At 36.1% G+C, this 19,498-nt stretch overlaps 1 protein-coding gene across 3 annotated transcripts in view; it reads left to right on the top strand.

Annotated features, from left to right (window-relative positions):
- AKAP6 (A-kinase anchoring protein 6) overlaps positions 1-19,498 on the top strand; it is a 501,319-nt gene that overhangs the window by 444,686 nt on the left and 37,135 nt on the right. For all 3 annotated transcript variants that reach the window (XM_042235676.2, XM_060401786.1, XM_060401787.1), the window contains one exon: positions 540-755. In XM_042235676.2, coding sequence (XP_042091610.1) covers positions 540-755 — 216 coding nt within the window. The remainder of the gene's footprint in view (positions 1-539; positions 756-19,498) is intronic.

The following is a 19,498-nucleotide window of genomic DNA, read 5'->3' on the forward strand; positions in this document are numbered from 1 at the left end:
TTTGTTAATCAAGTTTTGGAAGAGAAATGTTGCTTACCATATTTTTTCAAATACTAGCTGTTATATATCAGTTTTTTTGCAATCTTATTTAACTTATTTCCAGTCTGTAGAAAAGTAAACTTTTAGCTGCAGAGAATCTAGGAGAAAATTTGGAAATATCTCATTTATTTTGGAGGACTTTTCTGTCTTTTGTGTTTTCTATGACCTTGAAGCAAAGCATGGCAATCTGTTTGGCATTCATATGACCTAAATGATTTATTTCATCAAGGTAATCACCTAGGCATCAAAGACGGACCCAACATTTTAGATGTAGAAATAAGTTTAAAAAGAGGAGGAGAGGAGGAGAAGAATGAGATGAAGCAAAAATCACTTAGGTAGAAGATATACAATCCAAAAGTAACCCCAGAGGCCTTATTATCCCATTTATTTGTGGTTGAGCATATCCCTACAATTTAAAATTATGGTGGAAGAGGATGTTGTATGTTTAAGGGAACTCTGTCCTGTAAATGCTCATGGAGCGGTCCCTCTTTGCATTGCAGTCCCTCTGTCGTGAAATCAAGCAGCGACGTCGCGGAGTGGCCTCCATCCTGCGTTTATGCCAACATCTTCTGGATGACCGGGAGACCTGCAACCTGAACGCAGACCACCAGCCCATGCAGCTGATCATTGTGAATCTTGAAAGACGGTGGGAAGCCATTGTCATGCAAGCTGTCCAGTGGCAAACACGGCTGCAAAAGAAGATGGGAAAGGAATCTGTGAGTGATAGTTTCTTTTTTAAATCATGATGCTCTCTCATTTTTCTCAGAAAAACATTCTTTCAGGACTTGGAAAATATGTTCCTCTTAACAGTGGTTTTGCTAACTAAAGGAATAGTTATCTCCAACCTCTAAAAGAAACTCCATTTATCATAACACAGAAATTCATTTGCCTACTAGTAAGATGAATTTTAGTCTCATTGTCTTTTAGAGAAATCATATGGAGACTTCACTTAACTTTACCAAACTAAGCCATAAATTCTTTCAATCATTCCTTCACCAACAACATTGCTAATCATACAATACACCATGAAGGTTTTGCTAGGAGACAGCTTACCACTCTCAGAGCTTACAGAGCTGTGTGTATGCTCTACAGAGAAGGCAGTGAAGTAAAGTATGCCACTTGCCTTTTCTTTCCATGATAGGAATTCACACTGTCCATGTGTAAAACAGTCTCCATTGTTCCTGCTTAGAGCTCCTTCAAATAGAGATGCGTTGCTGAGAACTAGCAAGTTTCCTCTGAGAGTTTTAATGCAGTGCTCAAGGCAGAGGTATGGACTGCTTTTAGAATTTTCCAAATTGACTGTAAACTCAGGCTATTGCTAGATGAAGAAAAAATATATAACTAGAGTTGTTTTATTATAATATGGAATACACACTTATCCAGAAAACCTTCATATCCTTAAGGGAAAGGATTTATAGATGAAAAGATTGCATTCCCCAAAGGACCTTGAAGTTAATGTCTGTTAGTTCAAGGCCTAATTCTCATGTTTGACTTACATAAGTGAAATACACAGATACATACATATATAGATACAATGGAAATTTTTTCTTGTGTATTTATATCATCAGTTCTATGTTTTCAGAGAGTCCAAGATTCAAAATTGAAAAATCAAATATTGCCACTGAATCAAATGTTGCCACTGAAAAATAGTCTTCTCCTATGAATTCTAATTTTAACAAAGCCTTAATATTTGCTATCTGGTGTGTTTGTCATTGGAAACTGGGAGCAGGAGAGACAGTGAATCAGTAAGCCTTCTCACTCTTTTTGCAACTGTAGTTACGTTGAATCTAGGGGATGATTTTATCATTAATAGTTCACTTCAATTGTTTTGTGCTGAAGTTGCTAAATTTCTTAAGACGTCCAGATTATTACCAGCAATCAGATTCTATATAATTGGATGTCTTTTCTTAAAATGACCTGTCTGTTGTGAAGCTATTTAGTTAGAGTTCTTTCTTTTCTTTCTTCCTTTTTTTGTAAAAGAGGTTATTTTTTATCTATAGTTTGAAACATCTAAGCATAGTAGTGACCATAATAAAGTTTACATAAAAACCAGTTGCCCCTGGAGAAGCATTCAGGCTGCTTTGGAGGAGACAGAACTGTTTATTTGGAGATTTACTTGAAATCATATGATCAGGGATGCAGGAGTGGACCTCTGCAAACTAGCTGTGGACATTTTTATCCTACTTCTGTGGTATAGGTAAGCTTTAGCTTTGAAATATTGGCTGCTTTTTAGAGGCTCAAGCTACTACAGAGAGGTAGATAAACATTACAGGTGGACCAAATCTCCCCTTTTCTGTAGGTTGAATGCTGGATGTGTAGGTTTTCTGGAATCCTGAGGTAGCAAATAAGGTCGTTCTGTGCTAAACAAGTGGACAGTCCCTCGAGAAAGGGAGAGAAGAGTAGCAAGCGGCACTAATGTCAACAAGGCAGTGAATACCATGTACCTCAAAATGTTGGAACTATTTCTGACTTCTTTCTGATCTCTGTTGGTTGGGTAAAGAGTCCAGGTTGCTTTGTTGAGCAAACAAGTATTTCACCCATGTGGAGGCTGCCTTTGAAGAGACTCAGAAGCCTCTAAGTGGTCTGTTTCTTTTTCATCCTGTGTCGCTGCACCTATGCCATCCTCTACTGTGCACAGGAACGTTCAGTGCTGTATTTCCAGGGTCTGGGACACACCCGCATATAGTAGATTTTAATAGACATTTGCTAAATAAATGAACACACTCTTCTATTTCATAATTTTCTTTCATTCTGGCATTTGGTCTAGAGTTACTATATTAAGTCTCAGTGTTCATATTCTCAAAAAAATGGCTTTGAGTATGATGTTCCTATTTGAGTATTTCACTTTCATGAGATCACCAAGCAGATGACTTTTAACCTTTGTTCTTGAAGGTAGGGTCAGTTTTTCCAGGTTCTAAGGTATAATGTGAAGTCCCCCATGGTATTCTCTTTTCAAGTTATTTCTGAAGGAAATTCTCTGTGAGGTATTGAATGAAGTCATTCTGAAAGTGCAGGCTAGGTTCTGGCACTTAGAATTAGAGGCTCTAACTCTGTCTCTGTATTGTAGAATTTTCCTAATCAGTCACTTTGGAAATAGCTTGTATAAGAGATGTCACCTAATCGTCTGTCCAGTACTCCTCATTTTTCATGTCACTTCTATTTGTGTGATAATTTAATTACTGTTGATCTTCTCCACTAGTCTGAAGAAAACAGCCTCATTTCAATTTCTCCTCACCTTTACATTCCTAAAAACCCCACATAGCGTGTAGGACTTAACAGGTACTCTAGAATTTGTTAAACAAATGAATTTTCTCTAAGTGATACTCGATAATAATCAGTGTTAGAGATTGATAGGTAAGCAAGACCTCTTCCTTTTCCAGAAAATATGTAGTTAGTGCAAATATACAAAGAACAATAATGTTTGGTCTCTTGAGAGAATTACTGGCTTCAAGTTTAGAGTTAATATTGACAAAATATGGAAAATCTTCCCTTAATATTCAGAAAAATTCAGATAAAAGTAAAAATGTCAATTAAGTAAGCTTCTCTAATTCTCCTAACTAGGTAAACAGTTCTCTCTCTCTTTTTAACTGGAAGAAAGCAAGAGATCTTTTATTAAATTCTGGGAGTTAAAACAGACAAAACTCAAAAGCATCTTTCTCACTTATCATCGAGATGTGAAATTACATGATTATTTGACCAACTCCACTTTGTTCTTTCTACATTCAAGCTCTTTTCACAGACTTACTTTGGATTATTTTGTGTTACTTATAAAAATAATCTCCGTGTATACTTTTTATACTGTAATACTAATTTTCATTTAAATCATATGTTTTTATTTATCATCTCCTCCTTTTTTTCTTTATGAACTAAAGAAGCTTGAATTTTGTTGCTTTGAATTCTTTATATGATTAAGGCTTTACATTTTGGTCAACAGTACCATCTGCCTGTATTACCTTAGAGTATCCCATTTTCCAAAATATTGTTCTGAATTTGTGATGTATTTATTATAGAGGACTAAGATTTTTATTATTGGAACAGTTTGAATTTCACTTCCTACAACAGATACAAATTAAAATATATGAGACAATCCATGAAAACAATACAAATCCATATCAGTATAAATCTACTCAGAATAATCTATAATAATTTACAAATCCAGTCAGAATAATCTTTAGCAAGGGGAAGATAACTCCTTCAGTTCAGTCACTCAGTCGTGCCTGACTCTTTGCAACCCCATGGATTACGGCATGCCAGGTTTCCCTGTACAACATCAACTCCCAGAGCTTACTCAAGACAGGTCCATCAAGTCAGTGATGCCATCCAACCATCTCATCCTCTGTCGTCCCCTTCTCCTCTGCCTTCAATCTTTCCCAGCATCAGGATCTTTTCCAATGAGTCAGTTCTTTGCATCAGGTGGACAAAGTATTGGAGTTTCAGCTTTAACATCAGTCCTTCCAATGAACACCCAGGACTGATCTCCGTTAGGATGGACTGGTTAGATCTCCTTGCAGTCCAAGGAACTCTCAAGAGTCTTCTCCACCACCACAGTTCAAAAGCATCAGTTCTTCAGTGCTCAGCTTTCTTTATAGTCCAACTCTCACATCCATACATGACTACTGGAAAAACCATACCTTTGACTAGAGGGACCTTTCTGCTTTTTAGTATGCTATCTAGGTTAGTCATAACTTTTCTTCCAAGGAGCAAGTGTCTTTTAATTTCATGGCTGCAGTCACTGTCTGCAGTGATTTTGGAGCCCATCAAAATAAAGTCTGTCACTGTTTCCATTGTTTCCCTATCTATTTGGCATGAAGTGATGCTGTAAGAGCAATATTGCATAGGAACCTAGAATGTTAGGTCCATGAATTGAGGCAAATTGGAAGTGGTCAAACAGGAGATGGCAAGAGTGAACATTGACATTTTAGGAATCAGCAAACTGAAATAGACTGGAATGGGTGAATTTAACTCAGACAACCATTATGTCTACTACTGTGGGCAAGAATCCCTTAGAAGAAATGGAGTAGCCATCATAGTCAACAAAAAAGTCTGGAATGCAGTACTTGGATGCAATCTCAAAAATGACAGAATAATTTCTGTTCATTTCCAAGGCAAACCATTCAGTATGACAGTAATCCAAGTTTATGCCCTGACCAGTTATCCTGAAGAAGCTGACATTGAATGGTTCTATGAAGACTACAAGACCTTCTAGAACCAACACCCAAAAAAGACGTCCTTTTCATTATAGGAGACTGGAATGCAAAAGTAGGAAGTCATAGGAGGAGTAGGAGTAATAGGCGAATTTGGCCTTGGAGTACAGAATGAAGCAAGGCAAAGGCTAATAGAGTTTTGCCAAGAGGACACACTGGTCATAGCAAACACCCTCTTCCAACAACACAAGAGAAGACTCTACACATGGACATCACCAGATGGTCAACACCGAAATCAGATTGATTATATTCTTTGCAGCCAAAGATGGAGAAGCTCTATACAGTAAGCAAAAACAAGACTTGGAGCTGACTGTGGCTCAGATCATGAACTTATTGCCAAATTCAGAGTTAAACTGAAGAAAGTAGGTAAAACCACTAGACCATTCAGGTATGACCTGAATCAAATCCTTTATGATTTTTTTTCCTTTAAATTTTTTTTAAATTTTTTATATTTTTAAACTTATTTATTTTAATTGGAGGCTAATTACTTTACAATATTGTAGTGGTTTTGCCATACATTGACATGAATCAGCCATGGGTGTACATGTGTTCCCCATCTTGAACCCCCGCCCACTTCTCTCCCCATCCCATCCCTCAGGGTCATCCCAGCGCACCAGCCCTGAGCACCCTGTCTCATGCATCGAACCTGGACTGGCAAATCCCTTATGATTATATGGTAATCCCTTATGATTATATGGAAATTGATTAAAGTGATTAGATCTGATAGAATGCCTGAAGAACTATGGATGGAGGTTTGTGATACTGTATAGGAGGCAGGGATCAAGACCATCTCCAAGAAAAATAAATGCAAAAAGGCAAAATGGCTGTCTGAGGAGGCCTTACAAATAGCTGTGAATAGAGGAGAAGTGAAAGACAAAGGAGAAAAGGAAAGATATAGCCATTTGAATGAGAGTTCCAAAGAATAGCAAGGAAAGAGATAAGAAAGCCTTCTTCAGTGATCAGTGCAAAGAAATAGAGGAAAACAATAGAATGGAAAAGTCTGGAGATAGCTTCAAGAAAATTAGAGATACCAAGGGAACATTTCATGCAAAGATGGGTACAATAATGGTCCAAATTTGTATGGACCTAACAGAAGCAGAAGATATTAAGAGGTGGCAAGAATACACAGAAGAACTATACAAAAAGATCTTCATGGCCCAGATAATCACGATGGTGTGATCACCAACCTAGAGCCAGACATTCTGGAATGTGAAGTCAAGTGGGCCTTAGGAAGCATCAGTACGAGCAAAGCTAGTGGAAGTGATGAAATTCCAGGTGAGTTATTTCAAATCCTTAAAGATGATGCTGTGAAAGTGCTGCACTCAATATGCCAGCAAATTTGGAAAACTCAGCAGTGGCCACGGGACTGGAAAAGGTCAGTTTTCATTCCAGTCCCAAAGAAAGGCAATGCCAAAGAATGCTCAAACTACCACACAATTGCACTCAGCTCACACACTAGCAATGTAATGCTCAAAATTCTCTAAGCCAGGATTCAACAATACATGAACTGTGAACTTCAGATGTTCAAATTGGATTTATAAAAGGCAGAGAAACCAGAGATCAAATTGAAAACATTTGTTGGATCATCTAAAAAGCAAGAGTGTTCCAGAAAAATATCTATTTCTGCTTTATTGACTATGCCAAAGCCTTTGATTGTGTGAATCACAATAAACTGTGGAACATTCTGAAAGAGATGGGAATACCAGACCACCTGACCACCACCTGACCTCACCTCTTGAGAAACTGATAGGCAGGTTAGGAAGCAACAGTTAAAACTGGACATGGAACAACAGACTGGTTCCAAATAGGAAAGGAGTATGTCAAGTATATTGTCACCCTGCTTGTTTAACTTATATGCAGAGTACATCATGAGAAATGTTGGGCTGTATGAAGCATAAGCTGTAGTCAAGATTGCCAGGAGAAATATCAATAACCTTTGATATGCAGATGACACCACCCTTATGGCAGAGAGTGAAGAAGAACTAAAGAACCTTTTGATGAAAGTAAAGGAGAAGAGTAAAAATGTTGGCTTAAAAGTCAACATTCAGAAAACTAAGATCATGGCATCTGGTCCCATCACTTCATGGCAAATAGATGGGGAAACAATGGAAACAGTGACAGACTTTAATTTTGGGGGCTCCAAAATCACTGCAGACAGTGACTGCAGCCATGAAATTAAAAGACACTTGCTCCTTGGAAGAAAAGTTCTGACTAACCTGGACAGCATACTAAAAAGCAGAGACATTACTTTGCCAACAAAGGTCCCTTTAGTCAAAGGTATGGTTTTTCCAGTAGTCATGTATGGATGTGAGAGTTGGACTATAAAGAAAGCTGAGCACTGAAGAACTGATGCTTTTGAACTGTGGTGGTGGAAAAGACTCTTGAGAGTTCCTTGGACTGCAAGGAGATCTAACCAGTCCATCCTAAAGGAGATCAGTCCTGGGTGTTCATTGGAAGGACTGATGTTGAAGCTGAAACTCCAATACTTTGTCCACCTGATGCAAAGAACTGACTCATTGGAAAAGTCCTTGATGCTGGGAAAGATTGAAGGCAGAGGAGAAGGGGATGACAGAGGATGAGATGGTTGGATGGCTTCACCAACTCAATGGACAGGAGTTTGAGTAAACTCCAGGTGATGGACAGAGAGGCCTGGAATGCTGCAGTTCATGGGGCTGCAAAGAGTTAGACATGACTAAGCAACTGAACTGAACTGATCAGACCGGATGCCATGATCTTAGTTTTCTGAATGTTGAGTTTTAGGCCAGCTTTTTCACTCTCTTCTTTCACTTTCATCAAGAGGCTCTTTAGTTCTTCTTTGCACTTTAGTTCCTCTAAAAGTGTCTTTTAATTTTAATTCTGAGATCTGTGTATCTGAGGTTATTGATATTTCTCCAGGCAATCTTGATTCCAGCTTGTGCTTCATTCTTGATAACTCCTTGATGGAAGCCATAGACCTCTTCCTCTAAAAAGATATAGGCAGTCTCCCACTTCCAGCCAGGATAGGGTAAAGGATCAGTACCCTTATACCTGAAATAATTTAAAAACTGGACAGAAACCAGAATTTCAAGACCTTGAATACCAGGCAGTGAAGAGATGTGAAATGATTGAAGTGATACTCTGGTTACTCAAATTTCTGCCTAGAGAGAATTTCCAGGTCGCTGTGTACATAGAAGAAATCCTTGCGTAGCCTGCATTCTCCCTGGATTGAGAAGACAGGTCTGGGAGTCCGATGAGGATAGGGCAGCTACAGTTGCTACAGGTATATAACAGAGAGGAGAGAGCTGCACAGAGAGATGGCTCTAGAGCTATCAGAGCGATCCTCTTAAGTCTTCAGAGATGGAACCCCTTGAAAAAATTAGAAGGAACAATCCCTGAAGCTCACACACAGCTGGGAATAGTTCCTTTTCCTATCAGTCACAGTAGAAACCCTTATCAATCACAGGGCCTGTGACAGAGTACTAAGAACAGTTTTGCATTTGTAATGCAAATTAGACTAAATGCTGTGTGTGTGTGTGTGTGTGTGTGTGTGTGTGTTTGTGTGTGTATGCACACGCACATGCTCAGTTTCTTCCTACTCTTTGTGACCCCATGGAGTGTAGCCTACTAAGCTCTTCTTTCCCAGTAAGAATACTGGAATAGGATGCCATTTTCTCCTCCAGGGGATCTTCCTGACCCAGTGATCAAACCTGCGTCTTCTGCATTGGCAGGTGGGTTTTTTTTTTTTTTTATCACTGAGCCACTTGGGAAGTCTTGCCCAACAAAACCAATACAGTATTGTAAAGTAAAAATAAATAAATAAATAATAAAGAGTGGGGGAAAAAAACTGAAAAGATCAAACTCTTTAAAAGTAATTTAACTATATCTAAGTACAACACTCAAGAATGCTTTTTGGCATCTGAGTATCCAGCATCCAGTAAGGTAGAATTTGCAGTATCTGCCATCCAGTTAAAAACTATCAGCATACATGTTTATTCCTATGGCTATTTCATATTGATATATGGCAGAAATCAAACCAATATTGTAAAGCAATTATCCTTCAATTAAAAATAAATAAATTCTTTTTAAAAAGCTACCAGCATGCAAAGAAGAAGTAAAATATCTTTGATAATGAGGAGAAAAATTCAATCAATAGAAGCAGATACAGAAATGACAAATTATAGAGTTAATAAAGAACATTAAAAGTTATTTTACTTGCATTCCATATGTTCAAGGAACTAGAAAATATATTGAGCTTATTAAGGAGAGACATTGAAAATATCTGTCTAAAATCAAACTTCTACAGATGAAAACTATAATAACTGAGATGAAAAATACACTGGATAGTACTAGCAATCAATTAGACATTGCACAAGCAGCAATTTATAAATCTGAAAACATAACAACAGAAACTGTCAGAAATGAAACAGACAGGAAAAAAGCCAAAAAGATAGCGTAAGTGAGCTGTGAGATAACTTCAGGCAGATTAGTATATATCTAATGGAATCATTAAATTCAAAAAAATTGAAATCATTTCAAGCATCTTTTCTGATCACAATGTGGTATTATTAGATGTCAACTATAGGAAAAAATATTAAAAATACAAACATATGGAGGCTAAACAACACTCTTCTTCTGAATTATGAACACTTCTTCTTCTGAATAACCATCAAATCACAGAAGACATCAAAGGAAATCAAAATGTGCATAGAAACAAATGAAAATGAAAAAATGACAACCTATAGGATTCAGTAAAAGCAGTGCTAAGCAAAAGGTTCATAGTAATACAAGCTTACCTCAAGAAACAAGAGAAAAATCAAATAAATAACCTAACTTTGCACCTAAAGCAACTAGAAAAAGAAGAAATGAAGAACCCCAGGGTGAGTAGAAGGGAAAAAAAAATCATAAAAATTAGGGCAGAAATATATGAAAAAGAAACAAAGGAGACTATAGCAAAAATCAACACAACTAAAAGCTGGTTCTTTGAGAAGATAAATAAAATAGACAAACCATTAGCCAGATTCATCAGGAAAAAAAGGGAGAAGAATCAAATCAACAAAATTATAAAGGAAAATGAAGAAATCGCAACAGACAACACAGAAATACAAAGGATCATAAGAGACTACTATCAGCAACTTGGAAAAAATGGATGGATTCTTAAAAAAGTATAACCTTCCAAAACTGAACCAGGATGAAATAGAAAATCTTAACAGATTCATCACAAGCATGGAAATCCAAACTGTAATTAAAAAAATCTTCCAGCAAACAAAAGCCCAGGACCAGATGGTTTCACAGGCGAATTCTACAAAAAATTTAGAGACACGCTAACACCTATCCTACTCAAACTCTTCCAGAAAATTGCAGAGGAAGGTAAACTCCCAAACTCATTCTATGAGACCACCATCACTCTAATACCAAAACCAAAAAAGATGCCACCAAAAAAGAAAACAGACGAATGTCACTGATGAACGTAGATGCAAAAATCCTCAACAAAATTCTAGCAAACAGAATCCAACAGCATTTTTAAAAGATCATACATCATAACCAAGTGGGATTTATCCCAGGGATGCAAGGATTCTTCAATATTCACAAAATCAATCAATGTGGTACACCACAGTAACAAATTGAGAGATAAAAACCATATGATTATCTCAATAGATGCAGAGAAAGCCTTTGACAAAACTCAACACCCATTTATGATAAAAATTCTCCAGAAAGCAGGCATAGAAGAAACATAACTCAACATAATAAAAGCCATATATGATAAACTCACAGCAAACATTATCCTTAATGGTGAAAAATTGAAAGCATTTCCCCTAAAGTCAGGAACAAGACAAGGGTGCCCACTCTCACCACCACTATTCAACATAGTTTTGGAAATTTTAGCCACAGCAGTCAGAGAAGAAAAAGAAATAAAAGGAATCCAGATTGGAAAAGAAGAAGTAAAACTCTCACTGCTTGCAGATGACATGATCCTCTACATAGAAAACCCTAAAGTATCCACCAGAAAATTACTAGAGCTAATCAATGAATATAGTAAAGTTGCAGGATATAAAATTAATACACAGATGGAGAAATATACCATGTTCATGGATTGGAAGAATCAATATAGTAAAGATGAATATACTACCAGAAACAATCTATAGATTCAGTGAAATCCTTATCAGGCTACCAATGGTATTTTTCACAGAACTAGAACAAATAATTTCACAATTTGTATGGAATTACAAAAAAAACCTCGAATAGCCAAAGCAGTCTTGAGAATGAAGAATGGAACTGGAGGAATCAACCTGCCTGACTTCAGACTATGCTACAAAGCTACAGTCATCAAGACAATATGGTACTGGCACAAAGACAGAAATATAGATCAATGGAACAAAATAGAAGGCTCAGAGATAAATCCACACACCTATGGACACCTTATCTTTGACAGAGGGGGAAAGAATATACAATGGAGAAAAGACAATCTCTATAACAAGTGGTGCTGGGAAAACTGGTCAACCACCTGTAGAAAAATGAAACTAGAACACTTTCTAACACCATATACAAACATAAACTCAAATTGGATTAAAGATCTAAATGTAAGACCAGAAGCTATAAAACTCCTAGTGGAAAACATAGGCAAAACACTCTCTGACATAAATCACAGCAGGATCCTCTATGACCCACCTCCCAGAGTAATGGAAATAAAAGAAAAAATAAACAAATGGGACCTAGTTAAACTTAAAGGCTTTTGAACAATGAAAGAAACTATAAGTAAGGTGAAAAGGCAGCCTTCAGAATGGGAGAAAATAATAGCAAATGAAGTAACTGACAAAGAATCTCTATAATATACAAGCAGCTCATGCAGCGTAATACCAGAAAAATAAACAACCCAATCAAAAAATGGGCCAAAGAACTAAACAGACATTTCCTCAAAGAAGACATACAGATGGCTAACAAACACATGAAAAGATGCTCAACGTCACTCATTATCAGAGAAATGCAAATCAAAACCACAAACAGGTACCATCTCATGCCAGTCAGAATGGCTGCTATCAAAAAGTCTACAAACAATAAATGCTGGAGAACGTGTGGAGAAAAGGGAACCCACTTACACTGTTGGTGGGAATGCAAACTAGTATGGGCTTCCCAGATGGCTCAGAGGTTAAAGCATCTGCCTGCCATCTGGGAGACCTGGGTTCAATCTCTGGGTCAGGAAGATCCCCTGGAGAAGGAAATGGCAACCCACTCCAGTATTCTTGCCTGGAGAATCTCATGGATGGAGGAGCCTGGTGGGCTACAGTCCATGGGGTCGCAAAGAGTCGGACATGACTAAGCAACTTCACTTTCACAGCCACTATGGAGAACAGTGTGGAGAAAAAAACTGGAAATGGAACTGCCATATGACACAGCAATCCCACTGCTGGGCAGACACATCAAGGAAAGCAGAATTGAAAGAGAAATGTGTACCCCAATGTTCTTCACAGCACTGTTTACAATATCTAGGACATAGAAGTAACCTAGATGTCCATTGGCAAATGAATGGATAAGAAAGTTATGGTACATATACACAATAGAATATTACTCAGCTATTAAAAAGAACCCACTTGAATCAGTTCTAATGAGGTGAATGAAACTGGAGTCTATTATACAGAGTTAAGTAAATCAGAAAGAAAGACACCAATATAGTATATTAACACATATATATGGAATTTAGAAAGATGGTAACAATGACCTTATATGCGAGACAGCAAAAGAGACACAGATGAAAAGAACAGACTTTTGGACTCTGAGGGAAAAGGCAAGGGTGGGATGATTTGAGAGAATAGCATTGAAATATGTATATTACCATATGTGAAATAGATGATCAGTCCAAGTTCGATGTATGAAACAAGGCATTCAAAGCTGGTGCACTTGGACAACCCAGAGGGATGGGATAGGGAGGGAGGTGGGAGGGGGTTCTGGATGGGGGACACATGTACACCCATGGCTGATTCATGTCAATGTATGGCAAAAACCACCACAATATTGTATAGTAATTAGCCTCCAATTAAAATAAATAAAATTTTTTTAAAAAAGGAAAGAGGGGCAAACAATTTTTGAAGAAACAATGACCAGAATTTTCCAAATTTGATGAAAACTATAAACCGACAGATCCAGAAAGTCAACAAACTTTAAGCCCAGGAAACTTGAAAAAGACTACAACAGTGATAAGAAAAATATCTTCAAAGTATCTGGCATGGTGGATGGGGAATACATTATATACAGAAGCATAAGAAGAAAGAGTTCTTGCATACATTTTTCAGAAATAATTAAAGTCAGAAGACAGTGGGACAACATTTTTAAAGTATTGGAAGAAAATAACTCAGAATTTCACACAGAAAATGCTCTTTTAAAAGTAAGACAAAAATAGTTTTCAGCTATCAAAACTTTAAAAAAAAATCATCATCAAAAAACAATCAGCAGAACTGCCAGAAATGTTAAAGGAAATCCTTTCATGAAAAAACAAAATGGTATCAGTAGAAACCTGAGTCACAAAAAGAAACAAAAAGCACTGGAAACATTTATTGTGTGGGTTAAAATGAAATTTATTTCATCTTATTTAAATTGCTTTAAATGATAATAGGTTGTTGAAAGCAAATGAACTCTGGGAATTGGTGAAGGACAGGGAGGCCTGGCATGTGGCAATTCATGGGGTTGCAAAGAGCTGGACATGACTGAGCGACTGAACTGAACTGAACTGAAGGGATTTATTAATATAAGACACGTAGAAGTAAAATATATAACAAAAATATCACCAAGTCCAGGAAATAGAATTATACTTTTGTATGTATGGTTCTTATACTCTGACTCTTTAAAAACAGAAGGCGCTATAAGAAATAGGTCAACAAAGGAAAGGAAATCATTTTAAAAAATCTCATACAATGCAGAGAAAGAGGAAAACTGGGAGTGAAGAATAGATATAATTGATGAAAAATTGAACCAACTGCATCAATATTTTTGTTAAATATAAATGAATTAAAGACCTCAATTAAAAGGCAATAATTTCTACTTTGCATAAAAAATCAAGACTGAACTATATGATTCTATTTTAAGTATAAAGAAAAATCAAGTTAAAAGTAAAATGATGGAAAAATACATATGTAATACAATTAAAAGAGAGTTGGAGTGTCTACATTAATATTAAAACAATTAGAGTTTGGAGCAAATAATATTACAAGGTATAAAGAGGATATTTCTTAATAAATATGTTAATTAATCAAGAGAATATGCCATTCGTTACTAAATGTTTGTGCTCTAGGAACAAAACTTACAAATTCATAAATCCAAACTGACACAGTTACAAGAAGATAAGAATACACAGTTTGGGGCAGAGAGTCCAATACTTTTCTCAATAATTGTTAGCACAAGTAGACGGAAAATCAGTAAGAATATAAAAAACTGGAATCATACCATAAATCAATTTGACCCAATTGACATTTAAAACAGTCCATCCAATAATAGGAGAATATACACTCTTTTCAAGTGTACATAGGACATCTACCAAAATTGACTCTCTTCTGAGCTGTGGACAAGTCTCCGATTTTAAAAAATCCTCATTATATCCTGTTCTTGGGCTATAATGGAATTAGTATAGAGATAAATATTAGAAATATATTGGAGAAATCCTGAAATATTTGGAAACTAAATGCAAACTTATATATAAATCCTGAAACAAAGAAAAATGAAAAAGGGAAATTAGAGATTATTTTGAACTGAATAAAAATAAAAAATATTAAAGTTTGTACTAACCAAAATTTGCCACCAAAATAATAACCTTAATTTTCACCTTATGCAACTAGAGAAGGGCAGATTAAACACAAAGTAGAAGAATGGAAAAATAAAGTTTCAAGGAGAAATCACTGAAATTAAAAACAGAAGAAACAATAGAAAAAAGTTTATGAGAAAAAAAATTTTAGATTAGTGAAACTAATAAAGATCTAGAAGACTGAACAGGGACAGAGGAGAAAAAAATATCATTATCAGAAATAAGAGAAATCACTTCAGATTCTACTAATGTTGAATGAATATAAAGGAAATGCTATGAATAGTTTTCTAACATCAAATTCAATTATTTAGATAAAATATACAAATTCCTTAAAAGTTGCAGACTGTCGACATTTACTCAAAATGAAATACACAACCTGAATATCTGCTACATGACCATTAGTTTAAAATGTCCTTATAAAGAGAATTCCAGGCCTTGATAGCTTTATGGGTAAATTCTCCCAAATAGAGAAGTAAGAAATTGTACTTATTTTGTGCAAAATCTTCCAGAAAATTGAACAGGAAGAAATACTTCCCAACTCAACATTAGTCAAAGATATCTCTCATGAATATAGAAAAGATATTAAAATTTTATAAAATTATCAACAATGTATAAAGTAGATAACACATTACGACCATGTGAGTTATAGAAATGCACAAGTAGCTTAACATATGACAAAGATCAATGTAATTCACCATAATCAAATAGAAAGGAAAACTATATCCCAATGGGTGCAGAAAAAGCATTTGCCAAAATCTAACCTTCTTCCTGATATAAGCTCAGAATCCTAAGACTAAAGTAGGAGCTTCCTTAGCTTAATAAAGGGCATATACAGTAATTTACAACTGACATCATACTTAATGGTAAAACACTGAATGCTTTTCTTCTAACATGGTAAGTATGTCCATTTTCACCCACTTCTGTTCACCATTGCATTGGAAATTTTAGCAAGTGCAATAAAGCAAGAAAAAGAAATTAAAGACATGCTGCTTAGAAATTAAGGAGCAAATATATTCATAAATTCTATGGTCATCTATGTAGAAAATGCTATAGAATCCCCTGAAATATCTAGAACTAACAAAGAATATAAGAAGACTGTAGGATACAAGATCAATATACTAATATAAGTTGTGTTTTTGTACTATTAATTAATAATCAAATTGAAATTGAAATCAATATCATTTGCAATAGCAGCAAAAATATGAAAGGCTTAGGCATATATCTAACAAAAATATGGAAAACTGATACTCTGAAAACAAAATATTAAAGGAGTGATTAAAACTATACTATATATGCTATACTGTATTCATGGATCAGAAAAGGCACAGTATTATTCCTTAATCTTTTAAAAAAATTTATTGGAGTATAGCTGATTTACAGTGCATATTAGTTAGATTATTTTCTCGTAAGGGTTATGGCAGAATATTTACTAGAGATCCATGTGCTCTATAGTAGGTCGTTTTTGGTTATCTGACTTTTATATAGTAGTTTGGGTATATTCATCCCAAGTTCCTAATTTACCCCTCTCCCAACATGTTTCCTCTCTGGTAAGCACAAGTTTGTTTTTAATATCTGCAAGGCTGTTTCTGTCTTATAAATAATTTCATTTGTATCATTTTTAATATTAGATTCCACATATGAGATATCATATTATATTTGTCTTTGTCTTAGTTCTCTTAATATGATGATCTCTAAGGCCTTCCATTGGAGAAGGCAATGGCACCCCACTCCAGTACTCTTGCCTGGAAAATCCAATGGATGGAGGAGCCTGGTAGGCTGCAGTCCATGAGGTCGCTAAGAGTTGGACGTGACTAAGTGACTTCACTTTCACTTTTCACTTTCATGCATTGGAGAAGGAAATGGCCACCCACTCCAGTGTTCTTGCCTGGAGAATCCCAGGGACAGAGGAGTCTGGTAGGAGGCCATCTATGGGGTCGCACAGAGTTGGACACAACTGAAGCGACTTAGCAGCAGCAGCAGCAAGGCCTTCCGTATTGCTGCAAATGGCATGATTTCATTCTTTTTATGGGTGAGTAATATTCCGTTGTGTGTGTGTGTGTGTGTGTGTGTGTGTATGTCTGTGTGTATATATACATATATATATACCACTTCTTCTTTATACGTTAATCTGTTGATGGATATTTAGGTTGCTTCCATCTTGGCTGTGGTAAATAATGCTGCTCTGAACATTGGAGTGCATGTATCTTTTTGAATTACAGTTTCTTTGGGATATAATTTCTTGCCATTTTTTACCCCATAACTATTTTGGTAGGTTATCACATCATCCTGTATTATTGATTTATAGTCTTATTTTTTCTTGTCATTAGAATCTGCCTATAGTTCTTTTTAATTGAATATAAGAAGAATCATATAAACAAATGATAATACAATAGTTTTTATTAATGTACTATTTTCTATTAGTTGATCAGTCTTATGAATTTTTTGCATAATGTATTAAAGATCTAAAGACTCAAGCTTGAATTTAATTAGAGAATTATATTTGGAAGAAAATCCAGTGCTTTTTCCCACTCTTAGACATTGGCTCTTATATTTAAAAAAAGAAGAAGATGTGTTTTCATTGGAAGAAATAAAATTAAGTATTGGGATTATTTGGAAAAAATAAATCAAACAATGAGAAAAAATTGAATTAAAAAAGAAAGGCTTAAGAAGGTAAAATATGCTTTGAAAATTTTGAATAATGAAGTTCTGATTTTGGCATATATTATGAGTGAAATGCTTTGGATAAAGTCATCATGTCATCACTCAACATTTTTTACTCTAAAAGTACTTCTAAAAGTAACAGAATGAGTTTTATGCAAAATTCTTTTGAGTTTGCTGTTGAATCCAAAGAGAAGAATGAAGGGGAAAATGACCTGACATTTAATTTATGCATGAGGCTTAAATGGAAAAGTATTTTCAAAGTATTGCAAACATAAGGTTCTTCGGGTGTTAATTTGGAGATAAAGCTTGGGATCCTGTCATAAATATACGTGTTCTGCCAGTTTTTAAAATATCTTGGTATAGTCCCAGTACTCCCTTTCCCAAGTCAGTTTCTTTTATCATCTGCAGCATATGGATAGAGACTGTACCTATTTCAAAATACTCAAAATAAATCAAGACATACTGATATCTAAAAGGACAAAAGATATTCTGTGGTTCTCAGAAATCTGAGAATGTGATTTTTTTTTTAAAAAGAAAACCTGGTGAAGATGCAAGTATCATTCTCAGTAAATGAAACTGGTTTGACAAAGTGTCAAATTGTATATATTGATGATGTTCCCAAATAATGTTCTAATTCATGCCTCAATTTTTGTGGAGAAATGTACAGGAATCAATCATAGTAACTGAGGACACCACTGGCATTGAATAGGTAGATGGGGTGGGGTGACAACGGCATAGAACAATCTATGGCTTGTCTCCCACAAGCACAGTGGTGTCCCAATAGGAAATACTATAGGCTATAACCATTTCAGGTGCTCTTACCATCCCATTAACACTGGGGACAGATCTCTGTAAAATATTATTGATATTATGTTTATATTTATGTCTGTAAAGTATTCAGTATAGCTCTGCTTTTTTGTTGTTGTTTAGTCGCTAAGTCGGAGAAGGCAATGGCACCCCACTCCAGTACTCTTGCCTGGAAAATCCCATGGATGGAGGAGCCAGGTAGGTTGCAGTCCATGGGGTTGTGAAGAGTCGGACACGACTGAATGACTTCACTTTCACTTTTCACTTTCATGCATCGGAGAAGGAAATGGCAACCCACTCCAGTGTTCTTGCCTGGTGAATCCCAGGGATGGGGGAGCCTGGTGGGCTGCTGTCTATGGGGTCGCACAGTTGGACACGACTGAAGCAACTTAGCAGCAGCAGTTGCAGCAGTCGCTAAGTTGTGTCTGACTCTTTTGTGACCCCATGGACTGTAGCCCACCAGATTTCACTGTCCATGGGATTTCCCAGGCAAGAATACTGGAGTGGGTTGCCATTTCCTTCTCCATAGGATCTTTCCAACCCGAGGATGGAAGCTGCATTTCCTATACTGCAGGCAGATTTTTTTTTTTTTTAATCACTGAGCCCCTGGGGAAGTCCTATAGTTCTGCTTAGCCCTTTTCAAAGTGAAGTGAACCCAAACTTATATCTAAAGAGGAAGAAAACTTTTGTTTTTCTATCTCAGTTTCCTCCCCTGTCTAACTCATCCTATAAGGTCTCTGAATGGTCCCATCACTATTTTCTTAGCTAGAAGAAGTAGTCATCAATAGCAAATAAATCATCCTCGCTTTCCAAACAAACATTTTAGAAAGAAATATAATCTGGATTCTTTTGAAATACCTTTATTTTAGCAAGGGTACCTTTCAGTCCTTAGTGAATTTAGAGTTTTAAGTTTTTGTTCTTCACAAAATATATTTTTCCTTTTGCCCTGTTGCTCCAGAGCTCCAGCACTGAAAACACAGAACCTTGTGTTCAGAGAACCCTGCATATTTATTGGCCTTGA

Source organism: Ovis aries, chromosome 18 (assembly GCF_016772045.2).
Source record: "Ovis aries strain OAR_USU_Benz2616 breed Rambouillet chromosome 18, ARS-UI_Ramb_v3.0, whole genome shotgun sequence".
Taxonomy (NCBI): domain Eukaryota; kingdom Metazoa; phylum Chordata; class Mammalia; order Artiodactyla; family Bovidae; genus Ovis; species Ovis aries.